Raw genomic sequence first — 26383 nt, 5'->3', positions numbered from 1 at the left:
TTTAAAGAAGTATTTTAAATTACAAATTTTTAAACTAAATATTTTGTTTGAAAAGTTCAAAATTTATTTATTATTTTATTTAAAAAAACAATTCTTCTGCAAATAATTATGGCTTTGTATTATATATTTTAATCAATGACAAATAAGAAATTAACAATTTCATTGTAATTAAATAGAATCACGTTATTTTTAAGTTTTTAAATTTAAAAAGTTGATTAGTAATAATGAATAATAACAGGAAAAATATAAAAGAAATAATATACTTAATGAAGTACTATTAATCTAATTTTTTATCATTATGTCAATAAACTATATATATTCTTATAAATAAAAAAATGATGTCAGTAAAAATATTATACATTTTTATTTTCTAAATATTTTCTAAATACAGATTATGATGGTTGTAGTATTTGACAATCCAAAAATGTTTTATACGTTAACAATACTTGTTATAAAATAAAGATTAATCAGAATAGCATTATTACGCCTATTATTTTTCGTTATAGTGTACTTTAGAGTTTAAAAATTGATCCATACAAAATATAATATATTAGTAATAATGATAATTTTGTGGTCATCACCACGTAAAATAATTTCTATACAAGTTGAACGTAATATCAGAGTATGTTCAAACTGAGCAGTGTAGCAGCCTTTTATATCAACCAACGGAGCAAAGATCTTTCAATGTTGTTTAATATTTAACATTAGTACTTCCAACACGATCTAGCCAACGTTTACAAAATGCTAAAGTATCTATAACAATAACAAATATCAATATTAAAAATGTTTTTAACGAAAAAGAGTAATGATTTTTTTTTCTTTTGAATACTTACTGAAATTTTTGTTAATAGTATTTGACAATGATTTACTACTCTGTAATCTTAATATGGTACAAAACCAACTTCAAAGCTCTTCATGTATTGAGAACAATCATCATCATCATCATCATCATGTACATTATGTTTCAATAGCATAAAATTCATTTTTTCCATACGTGTAGCTTCTCCACCACGTACAATAGGAACAATTTTACCATCATGAATACGATAAAGCGCAATAGAATGACCATTTAAATTTTTTATTAATTGAACTTGATAAATTTTACCATCAATTTCAACCTGATATGAAGCCATAACTTCTTGAATTGCAGCATCTACTTCACACAACTGTACATCAATGCTATCAGCTTTTATTCTAGTATTAGTTGCATCACGTACTGCTTCAATAAGTTTATCATATTTTAGATTTAGATTTAGATTTTGTTTATTTAATGCCAAGGCACAGGCCAAATGGCAATTTCAATTACATAGTAAATACAGTTTTTACAAGAAGCAATTTCTGTGAGTACATAAAATAATATAATATAGTAAATATTGCACTATAATTAATTCAATTTATTTATATATAAACAAAGTAAAAAGGAAAATCATAATAAACTTAAAACTTAATGTATAAAAACAATAATTTTTAAATATAGAATTTTAATGTTATCAAATCAGATGAAAATTCCGCACAATAATTTTGCGAATGGCAATTTCTTTATCCTTACTTTAATCCTTAATTTGCAATGAATTTATTTAAGTTTGTTATTTATTAGAATTTGTTTTAATTGTCAAGATTTAATAAATAATTAAATACTTCTTTTTTGAAGACTTGTAAGCTACTCGAATTTACAATTTCGCGTGGCAGTTCTTCCCAAAGCTTTATTACAGTAACCAAAAAGATTTCTCCAAGTAGCTTGTAGTAAAAAGAGGTAGTTTGAAGGAGGTGTGCTTTTTTGCAGCCAATCGATTTGAACGTCGAACATCAGCTTCCTCAACGAATAAATTACGCAAGTACTCCGGTTTTCCATTCTCGAGCAATTTTATTTTAGATTAATTGATGAAGTAAAATCACATTCATTTACTCTACTATTAATGTAGGTACCAAAATCAATTTTAAATCCATCATATTCAAAAACGGTTTCATCACCAGCATATGGACTATTAATAGGGGTGCGACATACAGTACAGCCTTCATTATCAGCACCATTACCAACAGCTTCTTCTGGCCACGCAGCATTCTGATGCCAATTTTCTAAAATTTTAATTGACAAGTCAATGTTGTCAATTATAAGATCTGCAAAATATGCATAAGAATTTTATTAAATTCTCTCATTTTATACTAATATAATTTATAATTAAAATTATACTCTACCATTTTTAATTTTTTCATTTGATATAAAGTCCGTTACTTCGCTATTCAGCGTCGCTTTTAAAAAATCTTTAACTGTAAAGCTATATAAAAAAAAAAAAAAAAAAAAAAAAAAAAAAAGAGAGAGAGAAAAGTAAATAATTTGATAATGACTGGAATAAAAAGAGACAGGTATATTAAATTTTAAATCATTATAAACTAACGCTTCTTCAAACAGGTGTTATCTAAGACGCCATAGTTGTAAAAATTGCTGTTTTGGCTTCACAAAGTTACTAGCTCTGGTGATCCATTCCTCTTCCTGTGTTTTAATTCTTTCAACTACATTTCCTAAAATGAAATGAATTATTATTATTATTTTTATTTTTATCGTTATTATAGCTGTTTACAATTTGTGATAAACAAATATGTACTTGTGAATTATACTTACTCAATTTTATGTAAATTTTTGATTTTTATGTATTACTCAAAAAAATAAACTTTTTCAAGATAAAAATCATAAGCCATGCTAGTAAACAATTAATTCTACTTTTACCTTATAATGAGCCCACTAAATTTTTGAAAAGTTTCAGAGCCATTAAAAAAATATTAAGCTTTTAAAATTAATTTTGCTAAACATTGACTTTTATGAGAAATGTCATTTTTATTCTATTGTACAAAAAGTGAAATTCAGTTTTCAATAAAAATAAAAATAATTTGAGTAAATAACATCTAATATTTTACGTGTAAAAAGTCAAAGGGACATAAGAGAAAGGGAGCATAGGAGAAAATCTAACTTTTTAGAAAAAATGTTGACAAATAGATTCTACACACAAGTTTGATCTAAAATTACCAGTCAAGCATGCAACTCAGAAATATTATAAACAGGAGCAAAACGAATACAATCGTTTAGTTTCGCGGTGACATAATTTCTAAATGAAAACCTTATGGAACGCGATATTTTTTACAATTAACACGGATATCATTTCAAGTTCACTCCGTAATTTTTTCGGACCTACCGACGTCTACTTAATAAGGACCATATGACACTTTTATTTACGGGTGTACTACCTTACTATAAATATGTTTTTATAAAATACGACTTACTCGGTAAAAAGATTACTCGACAGAAACACTGAAGAAAATTGTTGGGTTGCTCGAGGGAATTTAGAAGGCTCCATTGTCTAAATATATTCTGTAAATTTCAAAATTAATTTGAAAAAAGCTTACTATTTAATTTTTGTTAAATATTTGAGTTTTACTTATCTCAGTCTTGTATGGTATGTAAATTTCTGTAGATCTGAAGAAACGGTGAAACATGTCTTTAGTCGTTATTATGACCAATTCACAATAATTCAATTCACGATCAATTAAATAGCGTTCCCAATTTAGTTCATCGTGTATTAAAAGGGTCTCCATGTCATTAAAATTTTCTATAATCATTCTCTGGCTTCTCGCTTCGTTGATGTTAAATAACATCACCGCATCAGACAAATTATAAGATACATTTAAATAGCTGTAAAAAAATCATATTTATATGTTAAGCAATTACACTATTGAGGAATATTAATATTGTCATATACATAAATAATTTATCTCGAGTCATCTATTAAAAAAAAAATAATTACTTGATTCAAGAGTTAAAAATTTTTGATTAGCTACATTTAATTTAAGAATTTTATGATAAATACAAACCATCTAACCTCTTTTAAGATTTTTAATAAATCAAACATGTTTGTAACGCTTTTTCGTCTCAACTCTGCTAGTAAAGCATCATCGCAATTTAGTTAATTAATAAACAAAGACTCATGTTCATGTCGGCCATATACTAGAATGAATTCCCGTAATTGGAGCCGTAATTGGAGTAGCAGTAATTGGAGCCGTAAATTGACATATACGATCCATTACCGTATATGCACTATGAAATTTTCCTTTATTTCCTATTTTATTTATATACTACATTTACTATTTTTTTAATCAAACACTTGCTTAATATATCTCGGCTTTGAAAATCATTAACCTTTCATATCGAGTGTAAGACTCTAACTGCTGCTGCAACCGGCTGTACACCACGAAGGAACGACAAGTCCTCGTTCTTAAACTTGAGCATGCGCAGTAACTAATGTATGCACAGTAAATACTGTAAGTATTTATTTTACATTTCTTAAAAGATGAAACAAATAAATTTGACATGAATATTTTTTTTTCTTTTAAAACTTCCGAAATTTGATCCCATTATTATTATTATTTAATTAATCAGCTCTTAACCTTGAAAAACCACGTCAATCGCCGCTAATCCGGTCAAAATCGGTCAATTCGTTCAAGAGATATCGTGAACGAAAGAAAACCGAAAAAAGTGTTTTTTTTTTTTTGAAATTACCCCGAATTTCCTAGTTTGTATACTCGAAGAGCTCAAAAGCATAGAATACCTATCTTTCTAAGCTCGGAGAGCTCAAAAACATCATTAGTACAATTTTAAGCACCTAGGTATATGGAATTAGCGGGAAGTTGCAGGGATGGCCTTCAGGGTCTACCGTTTTTCTAATGTTTTTTAATTTTTTCATGTTAAATTTTCGCTTAATTTTTAATTTGCTATATATTTTACAAACCATCTGATTGTCTTTAAGTCTATCACCATTAAAATTTTTTATAACAACAATTACGATAAATCAATCACGTTACTAATTTTCTTTATTTTTCAACATCGAGTTGAGAGAATTTGAATCATTTATTATTTTCCTTTTAAAAAGAGTAAATTTTTTTCGTAACACACCTTTTTAACTGCAAGGAAAATAAAATTTTTCCATCAAAGAAGTGTATAGACATCCAAAAATAATATATAACTTTTGAGAATCTTATATTGATCGTCATTTCATGGAAAAATTGGATTATGAAAATTGAATAGTTTTTTTTTTTTTTATTTTAACATAAACTTATTCATTAACAAAAAAATAATTTTTTTGTTTCATAAATGCATGGGACCACTTTTACAGTATGTGGTGCTTTATACTTACTAGAAACTGAACAATTTCAACATTTTCTTTTAAAAGTTTGAAATTGATTTATAATTTTATTAAAAAAAATATTCTTCTGCAAATAATTATGGCTTTGTATTATATATTTTAATCAATGACAAATAAGAAATTAATAATTTCATTGTAGTTAAATATAATTATGTTATTTTACTTGTTATTTTTAAGATTAAATTTAAAAAAGTTAATTAGTGGTAATTAAGAATAACAAAGAGAAAATATAAAAAGTAATAATATACTGTATCAAGTACTATTAATCCAATTATATTATTATATATCGTTATGTCAATAAACTATAAATATTTTTATAAATAAAAAAATAATGTCGGTAAAAAATATTACACATTTTTATTTTCTAAATTTATGTATTTCATTATTATTTTAACGGATAATTAATAATTAATTAATTAATTACCAGATAAACAAAACAAAAAAAAATACTTTTCAGATCCATACAAAATATAATATATTACTAGTAATGATAATTTTGTGGTCATCACCACGTGAAATAATTTCTATACTAGTTGAACGTAATATCAGAGTATGTTCAAACTGAGCAGTGTAGCAGCCTTTTATATCAACCAATGGGGGATAAGCTTCACCAGCAGCTTTATCACAAAGATCTTTTAATGCCATTTGATATTTAGTACATCTAACACGATCCAGCCATTGTACATACGATTACTTACAAACTTCATTAAGTTGTGTACACTTCACGTGTACTGTCAATACGTGTACGACAAACGGGGCAAGTTGGATATAAGGCTTCATTTTCTGCTAACTGACGATTATAATGGTGCTGCATCATTGTATTACAAGGCATGCATAAGCATAAGTGGAAGCACGGCAGCACTACTATTGTCGACGAAGCTGTGAGGCAAATTGAGCAATTTCCTCGATTTACAACCACTGCTTCACGAGCACCATCGTCATTATCAGCACCATTAGTAGTATCATCTTCTTCTGGACGCGCGACATCTTGATGCCGATTCTCGAAATGTGGAATTGTCAAGTCAATATTGTCAAATATAACATCTGTAAAATATTCATAAAAACTTCATTAACTTTTCTCATTTTATACAAATATAATTTATAAATAAAATTATACTCTACCATTTCTAATTATTTCATTTGAGATCAAGTCCGTTACTTCCCTATTCAGCGTCGCTTTTAAAAAATCTTTCACTGTAAAGCTATAAAAAAAAAAAAAAAAAAGTAAATTATTTCATATTGACTGGAATAAAAAGAGATAGGTATATTAAATTTTAAAGCATTATAAACTTACGCTTCTTCTAACAGGTATTGTCTGAGGCGCGTTAGTTGTAAGAATTGCCGTTTTGGCTTCACAAAGCTACTAGCTCTAGTGATCCATTCCTCTTCCTGTGTTTTAATTCTTTCAACTACATTTCCTAAAATGAAATAAATTATTCTTATTATTATTTTGAAAGGATGATGTGAAGATCGGTCGCTATAATTTGATGATGTTGAAGGAATGTGTTATAATAAGCCGAGTATCCCGATCCATTTTTAGACTGTTTTATTTCTCTACTGTCACAACGTTTCACCCTATAATCTCCTATAATAGCTGAAATAGTTTTAGATAGACTGATAGAAATTAGTTACAACAATATTAATTTTGAAGTAGATTTTATAAAAAAATATGTAGATGATTTTTTAATATGTTTACCGTCTGACAAAATTACTGAAATACACAATACTTTCAACAATTACCACCCAAGACTACAATTCACGATTGAAACAGAAAATATTAACAGAGAAATTAATTATTTAGATCTTACGATAATTAGAGTTGACAATCATTTAGAAACCGATATATATAAGAAACCAACCTTCTCAGGAAGAAATATTAACTATCTATCAGAACACCCGTACTCTCAAAAAATTGGCATAATTTACAGTTTGGTAGACAAGGCTTTCTATCTTGCGGAACGAAAATACAATTCAAAAAATTTAGCGTCGATAAATAAAATATTAACAGAAAATGGGTATCCACAATATTTCATTAGAAAATACATAGGTAAGAGATGGAAATTTCTAATTAAAAAAACAAAAAACAGAATAGCATCGGGAACAACAATATAATTGATAATAATTTAAATTAGAAATACACTAGTAGCTTTATTTATTGTACACTATACAATAGGTGGATTAAAGAAATTTTCAAAAGACATAACATCCCTATAATTTTCAGAATTGAAAACAAATTACGGAAGTATTTTAATAAAGGTAAAGATAAAATTCCGAATGGATTAAAATCAAATTGTATTTACAAAATAAATTGCAATAACTGTAATAAATGTTACATAGGACATACTTGCCGTTATCTAAAAGAAAGAGCTTATCAACATAAATATAATCTTAGCAGACCAATTACCGAGCATACTGCGCTCACTACACATGCGATAGACAACGATCACACTATAGATTACAATAGTATCAAACCCCTAAAAATAGAGGACAATAGTTATAAACGAAATATTTTAGAGATGATATACATAGAAAAAAACAAGAACATAAAAATGAACAAAAGAACAGATACCAATTCATTACACAAATGCTATACAAATTTAATCAACATATCTAATAAATAATTCCAAAAATCCTTACAGATCAATATTGTCTCCACTTTAGTATATGTCACAGCAGATATACATACCAAATAAATAATCCCAAATAAATCCTTACGGACAAATTCTTTCCTTACTTTAATGCACTTTAGTACATACCACAGCGGATATACATACCAAACCAATAATCCCAAATAATTCATTACGGACAAATTCTTTCCTTACTTTAATGAGTACGATAGCATATATAAACCAACAAATAGACATCCCAATTCAGTCTTTAATCTCACTTCATAAGTTGAAATTATACAGTTTCGTACTAGTACAAATATTTATTAAAAAATAACCAATTAATCAAAAGTTATTAAACATGACCATAGTTAAAATTAACAGATATAAGTGTGAAATCGTTAACCAATATTAGATACAATCATTCATTCAACGTTAGATACAATAATACAACTTAAATTGATAATATTTAATCTGGAAAGTTTAGTTCAGTGAAATTGTAGTAATAATTTGCAAATAAACAGAAAAATCTTTTTAGACTTATGACATTATTTAGAGGTAAGAAATATTATTAAATTTATATAAATATTATAAAATTCATATAAATTCACATTGTTGTTCAAAAAATACATCTTGTAAAAATGTTTTTCATGTAAAAATTTGTAGTTCACCTGATGATGCCTTGAGACCTCAGGGCGAAACGTTGTGACAGTAGAGAAATACGACCTCGGTCGCGATTTACAAGAGGGGGTATTAATTAAATAATTGATTCGTTTGATGAGGTGACGATGCGCGGTAATGTGTATGTGCAAGCGCTGCACTTTTCGGCAGAAATGGGAGGCCCTGTATTATGGACGGTATGCCGGACATAACATTATTATAGATAAGAATTTTTTTTGTTATTATAGAAACAAATATATACTTGTGAATTATACTGACTCAATTTTACGTGAATTATTGATTTTAATGTATTGATTAAAAAATCACCTCCATTCAAGATAACAAATCATGAGCTAAGCTAGTAAAAAAATCATTTTTACTTTTACATTATAATGAACCCACTAAATTCTTGAACAATTTCAAGGAGCCGGTAAAAAAATTGAGCTTTTGAAATTTATCTTGCTAAACGTTGACTTTTATGGGAAATGTCCTTTTTAATTTTTTTGTACAAAAAGTGAAATTCAGTTTTCAATAAGAATAAAAATAATTAGAGTAAATAATATCACATGTTACGTGTGAAAAAGTCAAAGGAGTATAAGAAAAATTGAACTTTTTATACATAATATTGATAAATAGATTCTCCAGACAAGTTAGATCTAAAAATTATTAGTCAAGTATACAAATGTAAAATATTATAAAAAAGCAATACGAAAACAATCGTTTAGTTTCGCGGTTACATAATTTCTAAATGTAAGTTTCACATTTTATAGGCAAATCAAAAAGGCTTTGTACTAGAGGTATGGGTAGTTCCGGACCTGAATAGTTCAATGATTTTTATCTTTTGTCGAGTATGTATCTATTCGTTTAACGAAATTTATTTTTATACACTCACTATAGTTCCTTTTTGCACGACTCATGATGCGAAGCATCAGAGAGTGCTTTACGATCGAAAAATTTTTTTGCCTCATTTTGGCAAGTATTTTTATTATTATAGCCTTGTTAGTTCACGGAATCAAGATATTTTGCATACTATTGTCAAGATAATTTAATGGAGATTAATTCCATACTTTTTAAAAATTGATTTAGTGCAACAGAAATGGAAAAAAACATCAAAATAGGTCAAAAATTTTCCTGTCCGTCATGTGTGAAACTCCGGAAACACTGTAACTTGCGAAAAAATCCGTTATTTCAGTTAAATTTTTTTTTTTTAAATTCTTAGTGAGGATTGTAGGTCACTGAATGCGAATGGCTAGGTAATTCAGTGTCGTTTAATTACAATTAATAAAAAACAAAAACCAGAAGACTGTATATCTATATATATCCATGTAAAATTAACATGGATGGTGACATGTCTATAGATATTATGTACATTTATTCCACCAAGAGCGCCTGCGCATTACCTTCCGAGTACAGCTGTTTTTTTTTATTTAATTTTTAATTAATTTGTTTTTTTTTCTTTTCTTTTTTTTGCACAGCTCATGATTATTTTTTATTAATTAAAAAAATAAATTAATAATATTTTTTATTTTATTATTATTATTTCATACTCTAATGAGCATTATGAATCGTGCACTTTTGGATTTTCCAAACTTTTTGTCGATTACGGTCCTCATTATAAACAAGCAATGATGTATATAATTATCTTACTATAGATAATAATTTTCGAAATTAAATCAAATATATAATATTATTTTCAAATTGATTATTATTTTTTTTTTCATACGATTTCATTAATTAATTAATTAACTGAACAAATTAAATAGTTCCGCGGATATCATTTTAAGTTCAATCCATAATTTTTCCGGATCTACCCATCTCTACTTTGTACGCGTACATAGTACATTGTCCGCGGACCATATCACTTTTGTATTTACAAGTGTACTACTTTAATATAAACAAATCTTCATAAAATATTACTTACTTAAAAAAGAAAATAAATTTGATGATGTCAAAGAATCAAGCGGAATAATGTTGGCACCATAAGTCACTGCTCGAAAACATAATTGTCTTCTTCCGGTAAACCAATACTCCTGAATACGTTGAATTAATATCATCAGTCGTTCAGTATGGAGCTGATGCTGCTCAAGAATACCTTCAAAGATACCAGCCCACTTCTCTTGCGGTAAAAAGATAATTCCACAGAAATATTGAAAAAGTTTGTTGGGTAGCTCGTATAAATTTAAGAGGTTCCATTCTTTAAATATATCCTGTAAATTCCAAAAAAAAAATTAGAAAAACGGTAGACCCTGAAGGCCATCCGTGCAACTTCCCGCTCATTTCATACCTAGGTGCTTAAAATTGCACTCATGATGTTTTTGAGCTCTCCGAGCGTAAAGAGATAACTTTTTTATGCTTTTCGAGCTCAAAAGTCTGATAGAAATTTGATAAAACACAATTTTTCAAATTTTTAAACCGCAATATCTTTCGAATGAATGAACCGATTTCTATGCGGTTGGCGGTGATCGACGTGGTTTTTTGAGGTTAAGAGCTGATTAGTTTTTGGAGTTGATCCATCGAGCCGTTTAAAAGTTATTCCAAAAAAACCACATTTGAAAAAATTTTTTTCAGTTTTTGAAGATTTCTTAAAATCTATCGATCTGAATCGGTCCAAATAGTTTTGAAATCTAAGTTTGGTCAAGCCCTTTCGAATGGCACCAACCGCGATGAAATCGGTCAAGCTGTTCAAAAGTTATAAGCGGTTCACACACACACACACACACACACACACACACACACACACACACACACACACACACACACACACACACACACACACATATATATATATATATATATATATATATATATATATATATATATACATACACACACAGACATAGTGACAACCTCGCGGGGATAGTCAGGGAAGCTTCCTATGACCTTCAAACGTCGAGATCTGATGAAAACTCGATTCTTGCAAAACGGGGTAAAACCAATAACTTCCCGATTTTTGAAAATCTTCGATTTTCTTAGCGGGAAGTTAAAAATATTTAGTTATTTTGATTTACTTATCTAACTAAAGAAAATGAAAAAGATTGAATATTTTATTAAATCATATATCTACACTACCCAAATTTTTTATTCTTACCCGCATGTATAATACAACGGAATATTTGATTTCCACTGTGGGGAGGTTTGAAATAATTCCCGCCGCTAGTGATGAAGAAATTTCACCGGATACTGTTTTCAGATATCTAGTTAACTCGGGCTGGAATTCTAATAATCGCTCCCAAACAGCATGGTATACATTAAAATCTCCTCTTATACTCAATAACACATATATTGCTGGACATAAAGTGTTATCATGTACGATTGATATTATAATCAACTCCTTGGCACGTGGTTGATCAGGAAGGTGCTTTATTTTAATATTAAAATTAATAAATTTATTAATATACGTTTCAATTAAGAACTTTTAAAAATTAATTTGAAAAAAATCTTAGTTAGGTGGGAGCCCTAATTATTGATAGGGACCCACCTCGGATGCCATAAGGGCGTATAAAAAAATTTTTTTTTCCGGAACTGACGCACTTTTGTATGAAACGTGAAAAAATGCAAAAAAACAAATTTTTTCAAACTAAAAATTTTTTTGGACTTAGAAAAAATAATAAAATTTTTATTATACGCCCTTATGGCATCCGAGGTGGGTCCCGGGAGCCATAAGGGCGTATCAAAAATTTTTTTGGGAATCGACGTACTTTTGTATGAAACGTCGAGAAATACAAAAAAATTTTTCTTCCAACTAAAAATTTTTTTGAATTAGAAAAAATAATTGAATTTTTATTATACGCCCTTATGGTTCCCGGGTGCCATAAGGGCGTATAATTTTATACGCCCTTATGGCATCTGTAACGCGATATGTAAAGCAATGAAATTATTGAGAAATCCTAATATTGTCATTTAAATAAATAAATTATCTCATGTCACCAATTGAAAAATAAATTAATTACTTGATTCAAGATATAATAATTTTTAAATCTGTACATTTTACTTAAGAATTTTAATATATATACATACCAACTAATCATTTCATCCTTTAAAAGTTTCAATGAATTAAACATGTTTCTCATGCTTTTTTCTTTTAACTCTGCCACTAAAGCATCAACACGATATTGAAAGTGCGTAAACAAAGGCTCATGATCGTGTTGGCCATATACTAGAATTAATCCACTGGCAGTAATTGAAGCCGTAACTTGACAAATACGATCCATTACCGCATATGCACAATAAAATTTATTTTCTTCGCCTAAACGATAAATGTGCCCTTTATCAATAAATTCATTAAAATTATTGGCCATGGTCTTCGTGAAATCTGTAAAATAATTATTGTTATTAGAATTAACTATTTTAATCCATCAGTATATTTAACATAGTCAAATTGATTAAAATTTCAATTATAGTTTGACTAATAACTAAAGTTAAAACGATTAGCAATTCGCGTCCATGTAAAACTCTTGGTTATTCCTAGCAAAATTATTAATATATCACATAAATTTTTTTTCATAATTAATTGAATTCAAATATTTTTAATTTAAATTCCCGGGAATAAGACTCACCAAATTTAATTTGATTAAAAAAAATTTTTTTTTTACTAAAAATTCGCTCAGTATTTCTACGTTAAAAAATTATTAACCTTTCACATCGAGTGTAAGACTCTAACAGTTAGAGTCTAACTGCTGCTGCTACCGGTTGTACACCAAGGAGGAACAACAAGTTTTCGTTCTTAAACTTGAGCATGCGCAGTAACTAATATATATGAAATTAAACAAGTATTTCCCCTGATAGCCAGCGCTTTCTCAGTAAGTGTTGACTTCCAGCAGTTACGGTTAATTTATACATCAAGTTGGCGGTAATTCTTCTCTCAACAACAGTTGTAAGCAAATTGACGGAAATCTACGGCCGCAACTTGAATACAAGTTAACAATCAAACTTGTAGTTAAATTTCTTTTCAACTTTACTACAATTTGAAGGAAATACTTGTACAGCAAGTTTTGACGTCTATTTGCAGAGTAAGTTATAGGTAACTAATAGGTAATCGCTCGCTTTGCCAACTCTTTCCGTCAAGTTTGCTTCAAATTGCGGACGTAGATTGACAGTAAGTTATAGATAAGGTGGCTATCAGGGTCTTTTATATTTCTTGCAAAGACAAACAAATGAATTCCACATGAACTAGAAATTTGATACATTTGAAATTTTTTGTAATTTCTCGAACAAATTAAGTATAGTACTAAAATTATTTAAAAAAATTCACGCTTTTATTTTTCTTCAATTTCTTCCTGTAAAATTTTTGGTTTAATATTTAATTTGCTATATAATTTATAAACTATCTGATAGTCTTTGAGTCTATCACCATTAAAAAAATTTTAACTACAAAAAAAACTGCGTCGAACGCTGCCGATTGAATAGCTCGAAATATATACCACAGGTGATTTAGAGCTTGAATAACTCAAAACTTTGAAGTAGATCATTTTTCGTACGTTTTGAGCTCGTACACAGCGGGAAGTTTTGGGGATGGTTAGTGGGGTTAAATTTTCCAGATTATTTTTTCATCTCGTATTTTAGTGTCGTTTCTCTTTTGAAGATTACGGTAATAACTCTAAACTAATGCTCGCCATTGGTTCGGACTTCCCAAGTCCAAGGCAGTGGTACCAGATCGCGTGAAAAAATTTCCCCTTCCAAGACCTCTAGTCAGCCACACAACGTAAGCGATGTGTGTCGGTGAGCCAGAAAGGAGTGTGAATATTCGTCCGATAGCACGGGGCACGGGTCTGTGTTCTTACTAATATTCACGCACGGGTACTGGCACGGGTACAGATATAGATATAGTATTTACATTGGCCCGTGCCTCGTGCCATCGGGCGAATATTCACATACGCCAGAAAGACACCGATCGCTACTGGCGGAAAGAAGAGAAAAATACCACTATCATGTGGTGTAAAGGAAAAACACACACAACGATTACTCGCTGTCCGTGTGAAGCCCGAGAATCCGAGCGTACCCAAGATAGAAATTAATTACGCGGAAAAAAATTTAGCATCCTGGAAACAGATTTTATGAATTTTTTTTTTTCGGCTGACAAATTTATAATATACCTACAACCGGTTATAATTCACAATAATTGCTAATGATAATTGTTACCCGATATGTCAAGCACAGTTTATATATAATTTGTAGCACATTTCTAATAAGAGTTCTTATGGGTGTGCGGTAATATTTTCGACTCCATTACGCGCTTTAAGTCGCGGGTTTAAATCCGCGGCCGGGTCTTCTTTTTTTATTATCTATTGTGTTTCTGTAATTTTTCTTGTCTTTTCTTGTCTTTCCGTCTGCCGCGATCGTCTTCTCGCGGCTCCTGTCGGGTTTTTGAGTCACCGACACACATCGCTTACGTTGTGTGGTAAACTCGAGGTCTTGGAAGGGAAAGTTTTTCACGCCATCTGATATAGTATTGCTGAGTGGCTGACCAGTAGTTGCAGTGCGTCGCTCGACTGAAATGGTTGAGAACTTTCGTGTCTTTATTTCCAGTGATAGTCTATTAAAAATTAATCAACCTTAATATTATTATAATTCAGTGTTGATCTGGACAATTAAGCGTACGAATTACGTATTAAGATAATTATTGTTTTAATAATTTGCGATGATAGGTCTTAGAGGTCAGCGGCTTAGAACATTGCGGTTTCTTCATGATGGTCATATGTACCATCATGATGCGCGATACAACAATGGGGATGAGGATTACGTGTGTTCCTTGAGAACATCAAGAATATCAAGATGCCCGGTTATAGCTTCTGTACACGACGATGGTGAAGTCGAAGTTGTAGGGATTCATACTCATGGTCAACGTTTCTCGGCAGAAGAGTTGAGGAAGCAGGAAATGGTGACAGAGTTGAAACGACGAGCTGTAGCTAGTAATGAACCACCGAATGAAATACTGAATGCGGTTTCTCGCGAGTAAGTATAAAGAAAAATATACATATACTGAATTTTCTATTTTTTTTAAATTTTATCTGTGAAATTTTTTTTATAATTTATTTGTTTTTATTAATTTTTTGACAATACTTGAAACATTTAGAAATGTTGCTTAATTTTATTTAATCATGTCTTTTTTCTCATTTTTGGTGTGTATTATTACTTGCAAATTTTACAAAGAAGTTATTTTTTTACTAGTAAATTATTTATAGGAGTTTGTCGCATAAAAAGATATGCGAGTGTAGCTTAATATCTATGAGGTCATATATTAAGCTCTGTTCAAATTGTATTATTTAGTTGCTAAATAATAATGGTTTTCGTAGCAAGGGCATATATGCTTATTAAATGAGTGAAGTTGAATTTGTTTTATCAAAATTTTGATATTTTGTCAACACTAAAACTAATTTTGATTGCAATCAAAATACGTATTTTTTTTTTATCAGAATAACTCCTCGGTTAGAATACCACTTTTTTTTTCTTCACTGCACATACAGACATGTACGCTTCCTTTTTTACATCAGTTATTAAAAATCATCATATTTTTTCTTTACTTGATTTTATTTGTAGTCAGCATAATGCGATTCATATTTTTTTTTTAATTGAATGAACGTTAGGAGACATAAACGTTTTTAGAACTTTAACTTGTATAATGAATGTTAGGGTGGGTCAAAAAAATCGAATAATTTATTTTTGACTTTATACTCTGAAAAATAGGTTCGTAGACACCTAAAAAGAATTCTCTCCAAGTATAAGCTCTTAATTATAACGGGAAGGTCCTCCGCTTTGCGGGTTTCTATTTTTTTCGAATAATCAGATAAAAAAATTTATATCTCGCTTCCAACTGCTTGGAAAAATATTCCGTGGCATAGATTTTGTGAGAAATTGAATGCTTTACAAAAAAGGTCTCTTATGACTTTTTCAAAAACTCAACCGATTAAAAGATATTCATAGTTGAAGTTTGGCTATTTTAAGGAAAATATTCGTTTTTATTATGAATTTTATAAGTCGATGAAAAAAATTATTTCGGATTGCGGAACTCATGATTTTGTAGGAAATTTACTGCTCTACAAAAATGGTCTCTTATGATTTTTGATTAAGTGAAGCCGTTACGAGATATTCATCGTCAAACATTAACGAATATCAATATTTCCAGTTTTTGATCAATAATTCGATAAATTTTAATTTAAACTATGAGTTTCAGGAAAATTTACATAAATTTGAGTTTCGATCGATAAAGAAATGTTATAAACAATTTTTTTAATATTGTTTTCAGTCTTGAGCTTGTTTGATTGCATTAAAACAAGAAATTAGAGCATTTTTTTCGACATATAGCCAATGATTAGTTTAATTTGAAGTGAATGACATATTTCTTTGTCAAATTTAATATGAAAAGTATTGAATCAAGTGAGAAACAACCAGTATTTAACTTTTTATAGATAAATTTTTATTGAATTATCAATTGCAATATAATTGTCTATATTTTTAACATAACAGTACGCTATTACTATAAATAATTTCTTTTATTACAATTTGGGAATGTTTTTGATGTTCTTTGACAACTTGCAATAAGTACTGGAATTGTTCTTCATTTTTTGTCAAGCATTGATTATATTCACTAACTAATGCAACAGCTCGCTCTGCTGAATCATTGACAACTTTTAGTTGTTGAAAGTATTCTTTATTTTCGAGATAACTCTCATTAGTAGGCCATAATTCAACATCGACATCAAGAAAGTCATACGGTAGATCGAAGATTTTGAAAAGATTTAATGACTTTTTAGACACAAAGTCACTCAGAGTTCTCTGCGCCAATGAATTCAAATCTTTTTAGCAATTACAAATCTTTTAGCTTTAGAATCTGTACCTTCACGAGTATTAACAGCTTCAACAATACTTTTTTACTTCTAATGGAACGCCATCGTCAAACAGTGATAAAATGGCAAGTTCATCGCTCAAATACCATAAGTGCGAAATCATTTTTTCACACGTAGCTGAAGAAATCAAAGGATTGATATGTTTGTACTCCAATAAATTTTTTCATAAACTGCAAGTCATGATAAGCAGCAGTTGTTGCAGAAGTTGATGAAAACCAAGCTTTTAAATACAATGTGACTATAAAAATACAGAAATGACGAAGACCATGCAATTCTTTCTGAGAGAGTTTGAATTCATCTCTGAATAGATACATTTTCAAACTATAAATGGCCTTAGCCATCCATCTAGCATGATGAACAGCACCAGGACGTTTGAAAGAAATCTTTTCTTGAGGCATTTCTCCAAGGAAAATCAATGATAATTCCAATAATTCTTTATCTAACTTATTATAACATTTCTTTATCGATCGAAACTCAAATTTATGTAAATTTTCCTGAAACTCATAGTTTAAATTAAAATTTATCGAATTATTGATCAAAAACTGGAAATATTGATATTCGTTAATGTTTGACGATGAATATCTCGTAACGGCTTCACTTAATCAAAAAATCATAAGAGACCATTTTTGTAGAGCAGTAAATTTCCTACAAAATCATGAGTTCCGCAATCCGAAATAATTTTTTTCATCGACTTATAAAATTCATAATAAAAACGAATATTTTCCTTAAAATAGCCAAACTTCAACTATGAATATCTTTTAATCGGTTGAGTTTTTGAAAAAGTCATAAGAGACCTTTTTGTAAAGCATTCAATTTCTCACAAAATCTATGCCACGGAATATTTTTCCAAGCAGTTGGAAGCGAGATATAAATTTTTTTATCTGATTATTCGAAAAAAATAGAAACCCGCAAAGCGGAGGACCTTCCCGTTATAATTAAGAGCTTATACTTGGAGAGAATTCTTTTTAGGTGTCTACGAACCTATTTTTCAGAGTATAAAGTCAAAAATAAATTATTCGATTTTTTTGACCCACCCTAATGAATGTACTAATAAATATATTTATTAAGGTTTATAGACATTGCTGACATTATTAATCCAGTCTCTGCTCGAGCAATAATTAATCGGGAACGAATCCAACTCCGTCCTCCAATGCCTCAAACCGTGCATCATGTGGGTCCTATGTTAGATCGTTATTTACAAGCTGCAGAAATTTATCGCGGAGAAATCCAGGCGAGTGATGGAAGTATTGCAATAGTATTTGGAAGCCAACGGATGCTAGAACGCTTAAACGAAGCTGTTGAGTTGTTTGTCGACGGAACATTTCAGGTAAAAAGTTATTTCTACGATATACTAAAAATATTTATAATAACTATGAATTGATTTTTAGGCTGTCCCAGATCAACCTCGCTTTATGCAGCTCCTAATAATTCATTGCCGTAAATTAGATATGGTGATTATAAACAATTAAATATACTAAAAAATCCCGAGTAAAAAGATTTTATAAAATTACATACAATTATGTATAATTATATATAATTATATAAAAAAATGGTCCGATAAAATTGGATAGAAATGATATATAATTGTATAGAATTTTATAAAGTTGTAAAGGCGAATCACATAAAATTTTATATAATTTTATGCAATTGTGTCTCATTAAATATAATTCTATACAATTGTATCTAATTATATATAATTTTATATAATTCTCCTTCATGATTTTGAATAATTTTATATAATTGGATATAATTATATAGAATTATATAAAAATTATATCCAATTGTATATAGACGATATACAATTATACATAATCGTATCTAGTTATATAAAATCTTTTTTACTCGGGATAAGAAAAACTCGTAGATTGAAGATAGAAATTCTCTTTCAAATTTCTCTCTTGCTTTTGGAAATTTAGTTCAAAAAAAAAATTAAAATAAATAACCGTACGAATAAGCCTTTTATGACATTATTCTGTAAAAAAAAAAAAAAAAATTAGTATTTGAAAATAACATTCACACATAGGTTAATTCCAGGTTTATTTTTCTGCACAAATTAAAAAAAATCTTGATATTTTTCTGTAGGACCAAGTTTTTAGAACAATAAGGAAACTTTTTAAGAGATAATGAAAAAATTTTTCGTTATTGGAGAATCGGTTTAGAATAAAATATCATCAGATATACACCACATAAATTAATCTGTGAAACCTAAAGTTACGAGGTTAAAGATATAAAAAAAAATTTTGAAATTGACCGTAATACTTTCTTTTTTCGAAACAATTTTTCTCGACTAAGAATATTTATATTCAAAAAATTTTCTTATTAATACGATTATGAATGTAAAATAGTTTTATACATATAATACTTAATTATAACATATAATTGATATACTCAGGGGCTTCCTGCACTATTTATTTTATGCGAGAAAAGAACAACAGCAATATATGAAAAGATTTGGGAATATATATTGGATCGGTCACCTGAGATGGAAAATAATTTAAAGTATGTGTCTGGTGATTTTGAAAAAGCTGCAATTTCAGCTGTCAGGAATAAAATGCGATGGGTCATCTTTAGAGGATGTTGGTTTCATTTCACACGTGTAAGTTAAATTACAATTTTTCTATAAAATAACAAATTAGATTTTTCCACGTACATTCTAAGAGTTAATTAAATACATGTACTTAAGTATTTTAAAAAGTTTAAAAACGTCCTGCTGAAGTTAAAAAGTATTTGATTGTGACTGAAATTAATTTTGTGATGTGATTATTTATTTTTTTGTATATTTCAGGCTGTAACAAGAAGGTGGCGTAGATTACGCCTCATTAGAGCTCCAGAAGCTGTACTTCATCTAACTTGGATTCTTCCATTGGTGCCAGCGTATCTTTTCCAAGAAGCATTTGAAGTAATTAGAACAGAAGCTCGTGTAATCGAACGAGATCATCCTCGTATTATGTTTTTTATCACATATATTGAGACATACTGGCTACCTCAAGCTGCTCGAGTATCAACTCGAAATTCACCAATTAGAACAAATAATGTTGCCGAGGCGTTTAATAGACAATTAGTAACCAGACTTGGAGGTGCTCACTTAAATTTATTTTTATTCATTGGTAATTGAAAACTCATTATGTCTATATTCTTAAGATATTTAACGTAAAAAAAATTAACTGTCGAAATTTTTAATATCAATTCAGTTAAACGTCACAATTATTGTATGATTCTCTTTAAAAAGATATGTTCTCTTATTATTCGGCTATAATATATAGCAATTAAAATTTTTGAAGTTTTTATTGAATTGTATTATGTATTTTTCAAAATTTTCAGACTTCAAAGTGTTTCTTAAGAACTTAATAATTGCAACTTACTTAATATAAAAATTAAAAATTATTCAAAATAAAGGTCTTACAGTATCAAAAATAATATAATAAACTGAAAAAATTCATTTATTTCAGAAAGATTAAATTCAATAATTAGAGATGAAGAAATCAAATGGCGTAGGTTAGATCAAGGTCATGATTTAGCTGCTGAACGTCGTGCTTACCAAGCGTCAGTGGACAGTCGTATAAGGAATTATCAAATAGCCCTTGATAATGGGAGGTAATATAAAAACAAAAACAAATTTTACAAAATTATATCCCAACTTACTTGACTATTTCATTTTCTAAATTTATAGATTCACGGTAGCAGAATTTCTTCGTACAGTCGGGTTACAACGAGTCCACGTGGCTGTTGCAGATGCCAACATACGACTACAAGGTAAAAACTAATGAATAATATGATTTTTAACTGCTACGTTGAATGATACAAAATTGACAAAAATAAATTTTTATCAACTTCCACAAATTTAAATTAATAGACGAACAATTTGATTCTGACGACGAAATGCCGTTGTTAAGAGATTTGGCTGATCCCGTTGGTGCAAATGAAAATTTGCCTGTATTACCTGCATTACCGCCAATTCGAGAAGCGCGTCGTCACCGTCGTCGAGGCGCGAGGAGAGGTGGTGGAGTTGAGGTTGGCGGAGAAGCTGTTATTAACAATCAGCAAATCGGAGGTCGAGGTAGACCTCGTGGTAGACCTCGTGGAGCGCGAGGTGGCCGTCAAGTACATATCCCTCCAATTGCAGCCGGTATTGAACAAAACCAGCCTGTAATTATTGAAGGTAATAGTAGTTCCTTGAAATGACACTACAGCGTGTCATTTTTGTTTAATGTTTTTGCATACAGATGTTTTATGCATGCTTTCTTTGATGTGTATAAATTTTTGCATGTCTTCTACAAAATAGGAAACCGTTACGTACAATCAATTCTTTTTATTATATAATTATAGCTGAAATTGTAGCACCTGGCCCAGAAAATAATCTACCACGTGATGGCGGCAATAATAATAATAATGGTGAAATTTACGATAGAATTGAAGTAAACGAATTTGAAAATGATGAATTAGCGGATGGCAATGCAAGAACTTGTTCCATTTGTCTTATTAACATACCTAAAATGATAATTCTACCGTGTTTCCATTTATGTTTATGTTTCCGTTGCGATTTCGGTCGCCAATTAATCGACGCGGATCGACTTGAGGTTAACGCAGGATACCGACCGACGTGTCCTGTATGTCGAACCCCATTGATAGTTCTCGTGAAGTATTCACAGCTTGATAAAATCAAAAATTCGGTTTTTATTGTATTTCGTTAAGATAATATATTTTTGTTTATTTTTAAAAATTTCTACAATGGCATGCTGGGAAATAAAATAAAAATGTTAAAATTTTATTTGTTCGTTTGTAAAAGCATGCACTGTTAATTTCAAATACAATAATAAAATTCCAGTGTTTTTTTTTAAATTTAATTGCTTATAAAAATTATTATATATATACCCTATTTAACCCCCTAAGGTAAAAGCCCTAATTATTGACACGGGTGTAAATATTGACACCCTAAATTATTTTTAAATACATTCAATCATCTGTAATAAGAATGACTATCACATAAATTTTTATTAAATTCCGATTAATTAAAAAATTGAAAAAAATTACTGTCAGTTCGAAATATTAAATATTAATTATAAAAAAAAAAAAAAAAAAATTAGCACCAGTTCATCAAACCAGCTTACGAACGTTTATTTTCTTGACAACTTTGATCAAAAAAGCATTGAGAAAAAAAAGTTGCCGGTCAGTCCTCCATTTTTGACGAAGCTATCGGTTATTCAAAAAATATCTAACAAATGTTATTTTAAATGAGCTGAAATAAATTTTTAAGAGTATACTTATTATTTTTTTGTTTCTAATAAAACACAAAAAACTGTATCAATCTGTATGATTGATATCAATATCTGTATCAATCTGTATCAAAAAACTGTATCTTCTTCGTTTTTTTTAAGTTATTTTTTTCTAAAAATTTGAAATTTTTTATAGTTACAACTTTTAATGTATGAAAAAGCTGCTTTTAGCGATTACTCAAGAAAAAAAGTAATGCTAAAAGCAACAATTTTGAAAAAATCAGAGGTTCAAACACTCATATTTTTAGAAAAAAAAATTATGACTAAGGAAAAAAATCAGAGTGAAATCAATAATTTCCAGATTTTTTTTAATTTCCAATTCTCTCCGTGAGAAATTGAAAATATTGTGATTTTTAAAAATTCGTCACTTTGGATAAAAAAATTTCCAAAAAGAAAATTATTTTTCAACTTCTAATCTCAAAATTTCTTTTCAAATAATTACGATGAAGTTAATTGAAGAGTCTCAACAATAATTTGAAAATTTCAGTAGAGAGTTAAAAGTATTGAAGATAAAGAAAACACTTTTTCACTTGAAAGTATTTCAATATTATACAAAATAACATTTCAACTTATAAATATTACTGTACACCTTATCGTTAAGAAAATATTATAAAATGATTAACTTAATTAATATGAACATTGACTCAAACTCTAAATTTTTCTCACTAAAAATTTTCGTATCCGCGGAAAAAATTTCTGTTTATTTTTGCTCAGAAAATTGATCACATCGTATATCTAAATTATTTAGTTGAAGATATTTTCACTTAAGTATACATAATAAGCGAAATTGAAATAATTCTACCTTGCAAATTGACAGTAAAGACATAATTTAAAAAAATTCGAAATATTCGAACTATTCGATTCGAATTTCGAATCGAATATCACTATTCGATTCGATTCGATTCGAACACTATTCAGACACCCCTAATTAATAAGTAAATATCACTGATTGTCATTTTAAAAAAATTGACTATAGTAAAAACATTACTAGAGACATTAACACAAACAAAATGTAACGATATTGATATTTGATTGCTCTAAAAAAAATCAAATCATAACTTCGTCCCTAATAGTGTCAATAATAGGGGCTTTTACCTTATAAGAGGTAGAAGAACCGTTCTTAAATATCTTAGTTGTATTTTCGACTACTTAGAATAACAATGACTATGCAAAAAATTGGAATATGAAAATTAAATTTTCATTGAATTTTTAAATTTTAACATCCACGTTGACGAAATTTTGGATATTATCATGTTTCTAATTTACTCATGTAATTGGTTTTGAACTATAAATGGCCTAAACAGACATTAAATTAATATTACAGCTTATAGTAACAAAATTAAACTAATATAATCCATTTTTTTTTAGTATGTGAATGAAAAAAAAAATTAATTAGTTACGTAAAAAAAATTAGTAGTATCAAAATTTCACTGTTGGAATAATATTTTTGTAATGTCATTAATATTATTAGTTATTACAAGTAAGTATAAAGTACTAAATTATTGAATATATTATCAGTAATTAATTATCTGTAGAAAATTTCTTAGAGAGCATGATCAAATATATGTACATAAAATCTTCATAGAGTAGGAATAAAATATCAGATTATGCACATATATGTATTGGGACAAGTCCCATAACAATTTTACTGTAAAATAGTTGATTGGTAAATTAATTAATTATCAAAAAATAATAATCCAAGAAAATTTGCATTATGGCAGTATTTTTGGTTCAATTTTCATAATTCAATTTTTAATGAAATGACGAACAATATAAGATCCTCAACAGTTATATCTTATTTTTGGATGTCCATATACTTCTTTGACGTAAAAATTTTTTTTTCCTCGAAGATAGAAAGGTGTATTTCGAAAAAAATTCACCCTTTTGAAATGAAATTAAGAAATTTTTCACATTCCCCAACTCGATATTGAAGAATTAAAAAAATTAAAAGCTTGAAATTTTTAAAATAGTTATAGTATTATAATTAATTTGTTAAAGAAATTAAAAAAAGAAAGAAAATATATCAAGTTCTTTTGACATAATAAAAATAATAATAATATACCTAGCTGCTTAAAATTGTACTAATGATGTTTTTGAGCTCTCCGAGCTTAGAAAGATAGGTATTCTATGCTTTTGTGGATACCCATTTTCTGTTAATATTTTATTTATCGACGCTAAATTTTTTGAATTGTATTTTCGTTCCGCAAGATAGAAAGCCTTGTCTACCAAACTGTAAATTATGCCAATTTTTTGAGAGTACGGGTGTTCTGATAGATAGTTAATATTTCTTCCTGAGAAGGTTGGTTTCTTATATATATCGGTTTCTAAATGATTGTCAACTCTAATTATCGTAAGATCTAAATAATTAATTTCTCTGTTAATATTTTCTGTTTCAATCGTGAATTGTAGTCTTGGGTGGTAATTGTTGAAAGTATTGTGTATTTCAGTAATTTTGTCAGACGGTAAACATATTAAAAAATCATCTACATATTTTTTTATAAAATCTACTTCAAAATTAATATTGTTGTAACTAATTTCTATCAGTCTATCTAAAACTATTTCAGCTATTATAGGAGATTATAGGGTGAAACGTTGTGACAGTAGAGAAATAAAACAGTCTAAAAATGGATCGGGATACTCGGCTTATTATAACACATTCCTTCAACATCATCAAATTATAGCGACCGATCTTCACATCATCCTTTCAAAATAATAATAAGAATAATTTATTTCATTTTAGGAAATGTAGTTGAAAGAATTAAAACACAGGAAGAGGAATGGATCACTAGAGCTAGTAGCTTTGTGAAGCCAAAACGGCAATTCTTACAACTAACGCGCCTCAGACAATACCTGTTAGAAGAAGCGTAAGTTTATAATGCTTTAAAATTTAATATACCTATCTCTTTTTATTCCAGTCAATATGAAATAATTTACTTTTTTTTTTTTTTTTTTTTTTATAGCTTTACAGTGAAAGATTTTTTAAAAGCGACGCTGAATAGGGAAGTAACGGACTTGATCTCAAATGAAATAATTAGAAATGGTAGAGTATAATTTTATTTATAAATTATATTTGTATAAAATGAGAAAAGTTAATGAAGTTTTTATGAATATTTTACAGATGTTATATTTGACAATATTGACTTGACAATTCCACATTTCGAGAATCGGCATCAAGATGTCGCGCGTCCAGAAGAAGATGATACTACTAATGGTGCTGATAATGACGATGGTGCTCGTGAAGCAGTGGTTGTAAATCGAGGAAATTGCTCAATTTGCCTCACAGCTTCGTCGACAATAGTAGTGCTGCCGTGCTTCCACTTATGCTTATGCATGCCTTGTAATACAATGATGCAGCACCATTATAATCGTCAGTTAGCAGAAAATGAAGCCTTATATCCAACTTGCCCCGTTTGTCGTACACGTATTGACAGTACACGTGAAGTGTACACAACTTAATGAAGTTTGTAAGTAATCGTATGTACAATGGCTGGATCGTGTTAGATGTACTAAATATCAAATGGCATTAAAAGATCTTTGTGATAAAGCTGCTGGTGAAGCTTATCCCCCATTGGTTGATATAAAAGGCTGCTACACTGCTCAGTTTGAACATACTCTGATATTACGTTCAACTAGTATAGAAATTATTTCACGTGGTGATGACCACAAAATTATCATTACTAGTAATATATTATATTTTGTATGGATCTGAAAAGTATTTTTTTTTTGTTTTGTTTATCTGGTAATTAATTAATTAATTATTAATTATCCGTTAAAATAATAATGAAATACATAAATTTAGAAAATAAAAA

General features: G+C 28.9%; 3 protein-coding genes and 1 pseudogene across 5 annotated transcripts; 1 reads left to right on the top strand and 3 right to left on the bottom strand.

Annotated features, from left to right (window-relative positions):
• Positions 1-441: 441 nt before the first annotated feature.
• On the bottom strand, positions 442-5837 carry LOC141535988 (methionine aminopeptidase 2-like; annotated as a pseudogene).
• Positions 5658-11567, bottom strand: LOC141535683 (uncharacterized). The gene is made up of 5 exons (XM_074255756.1): positions 11547-11567; positions 10380-10665; positions 6487-6610; positions 6315-6394; positions 5658-6236 (listed from the first exon to the last, which is right to left on the bottom strand). The coding sequence occupies exons 1-5, from the start codon at positions 11550-11552 to the stop codon at positions 5899-5901; spliced, it is 834 nt and encodes a 277-aa protein (XP_074111857.1). The 5' UTR covers positions 11553-11567; the 3' UTR covers positions 5658-5898.
• LOC141535682 (uncharacterized) lies at positions 8069-26383 on the top strand. Of its 3 annotated transcripts, none has more exons than XM_074255754.1 (12): positions 8072-8356; positions 15103-15409; positions 18370-18628; positions 18690-18752; positions 19694-19897; positions 20087-20378; positions 20751-20895; positions 20972-21054; positions 21155-21460; positions 25315-25438; positions 25535-25614; positions 25693-26383. In XM_074255754.1, the coding sequence occupies exons 1-12, from the start codon at positions 8341-8343 to the stop codon at positions 26028-26030; spliced, it is 2217 nt and encodes a 738-aa protein (XP_074111855.1). In that variant the 5' UTR covers positions 8072-8340; the 3' UTR covers positions 26031-26383. The 3 variants fall into 3 exon arrangements, with proteins under 3 accessions (XP_074111856.1, XP_074111855.1, XP_074111854.1); XM_074255753.1 differs by having other exon boundaries at positions 20087-20408; XM_074255755.1 differs by lacking the exons at positions 25315-25438; positions 25535-25614; positions 25693-26383 and adding an exon at positions 21628-22008 and having other exon boundaries at positions 8069-8356; positions 20087-20408.
• On the bottom strand, positions 11693-13127 carry LOC141535684 (uncharacterized). The gene is made up of 2 exons (XM_074255758.1): positions 12476-13127; positions 11693-11816 (listed from the first exon to the last, which is right to left on the bottom strand). Exons 1-2 carry the CDS (start codon positions 12754-12756, stop codon positions 11783-11785), a joined length of 315 nt encoding a protein of 104 aa, XP_074111859.1. The 5' UTR covers positions 12757-13127; the 3' UTR covers positions 11693-11782.

The sequence above is a fragment of the Cotesia typhae genome, unplaced genomic scaffold (assembly GCF_013202065.1).
Source record: "Cotesia typhae breed Kobodo isofemale line unplaced genomic scaffold, CoteBio_Ctyphae scaffold_152, whole genome shotgun sequence".
NCBI classification, from domain to species: Eukaryota; Metazoa; Arthropoda; class Insecta; order Hymenoptera; family Braconidae; genus Cotesia; species Cotesia typhae.
Note: the sequence above shows the minus strand (reverse complement) of the source record. Positions and strands in the feature narration are given on the sequence as shown.

Excerpts from the sequence above, each read along its gene's own strand:
- LOC141535682 (XM_074255753.1), top strand. Across the intron at positions 20,409-20,750 it reads AAATTTATTTTTATTCATTG|AAAGATTAAATTCAATAATT; the intron begins GTAATTGAAAAC and ends CATTTATTTCAG. Across the intron at positions 25,439-25,534 it reads CAATACCTGTTAGAAGAAGC|CTTTACAGTGAAAGATTTTT; the intron begins GTAAGTTTATAA and ends TTTTTTTTATAG.
- LOC141535684 (XM_074255758.1), bottom strand. The coding sequence starts at position 12,756 with ATGGCCAATAATTTTAATGAATTTATTGATAAAGGGCACATTTATCGT. Across the intron at positions 11,817-12,475 it reads AAGGATGAAATGATTAGTTG|CACCTTCCTGATCAACCACG; the intron begins GTATGTATATAT and ends ATTAAAATAAAG.
- LOC141535683 (XM_074255756.1), bottom strand. Across the intron at positions 6,611-10,379 it reads AAATTTATTTTCTTTTTTAA|GAAATGTAGTTGAAAGAATT; the intron begins GTAAGTAATATT and ends ATTTCATTTTAG. Across the intron at positions 6,395-6,486 it reads CAATACCTGTTAGAAGAAGC|CTTTACAGTGAAAGATTTTT; the intron begins GTAAGTTTATAA and ends TTTTTTTTATAG.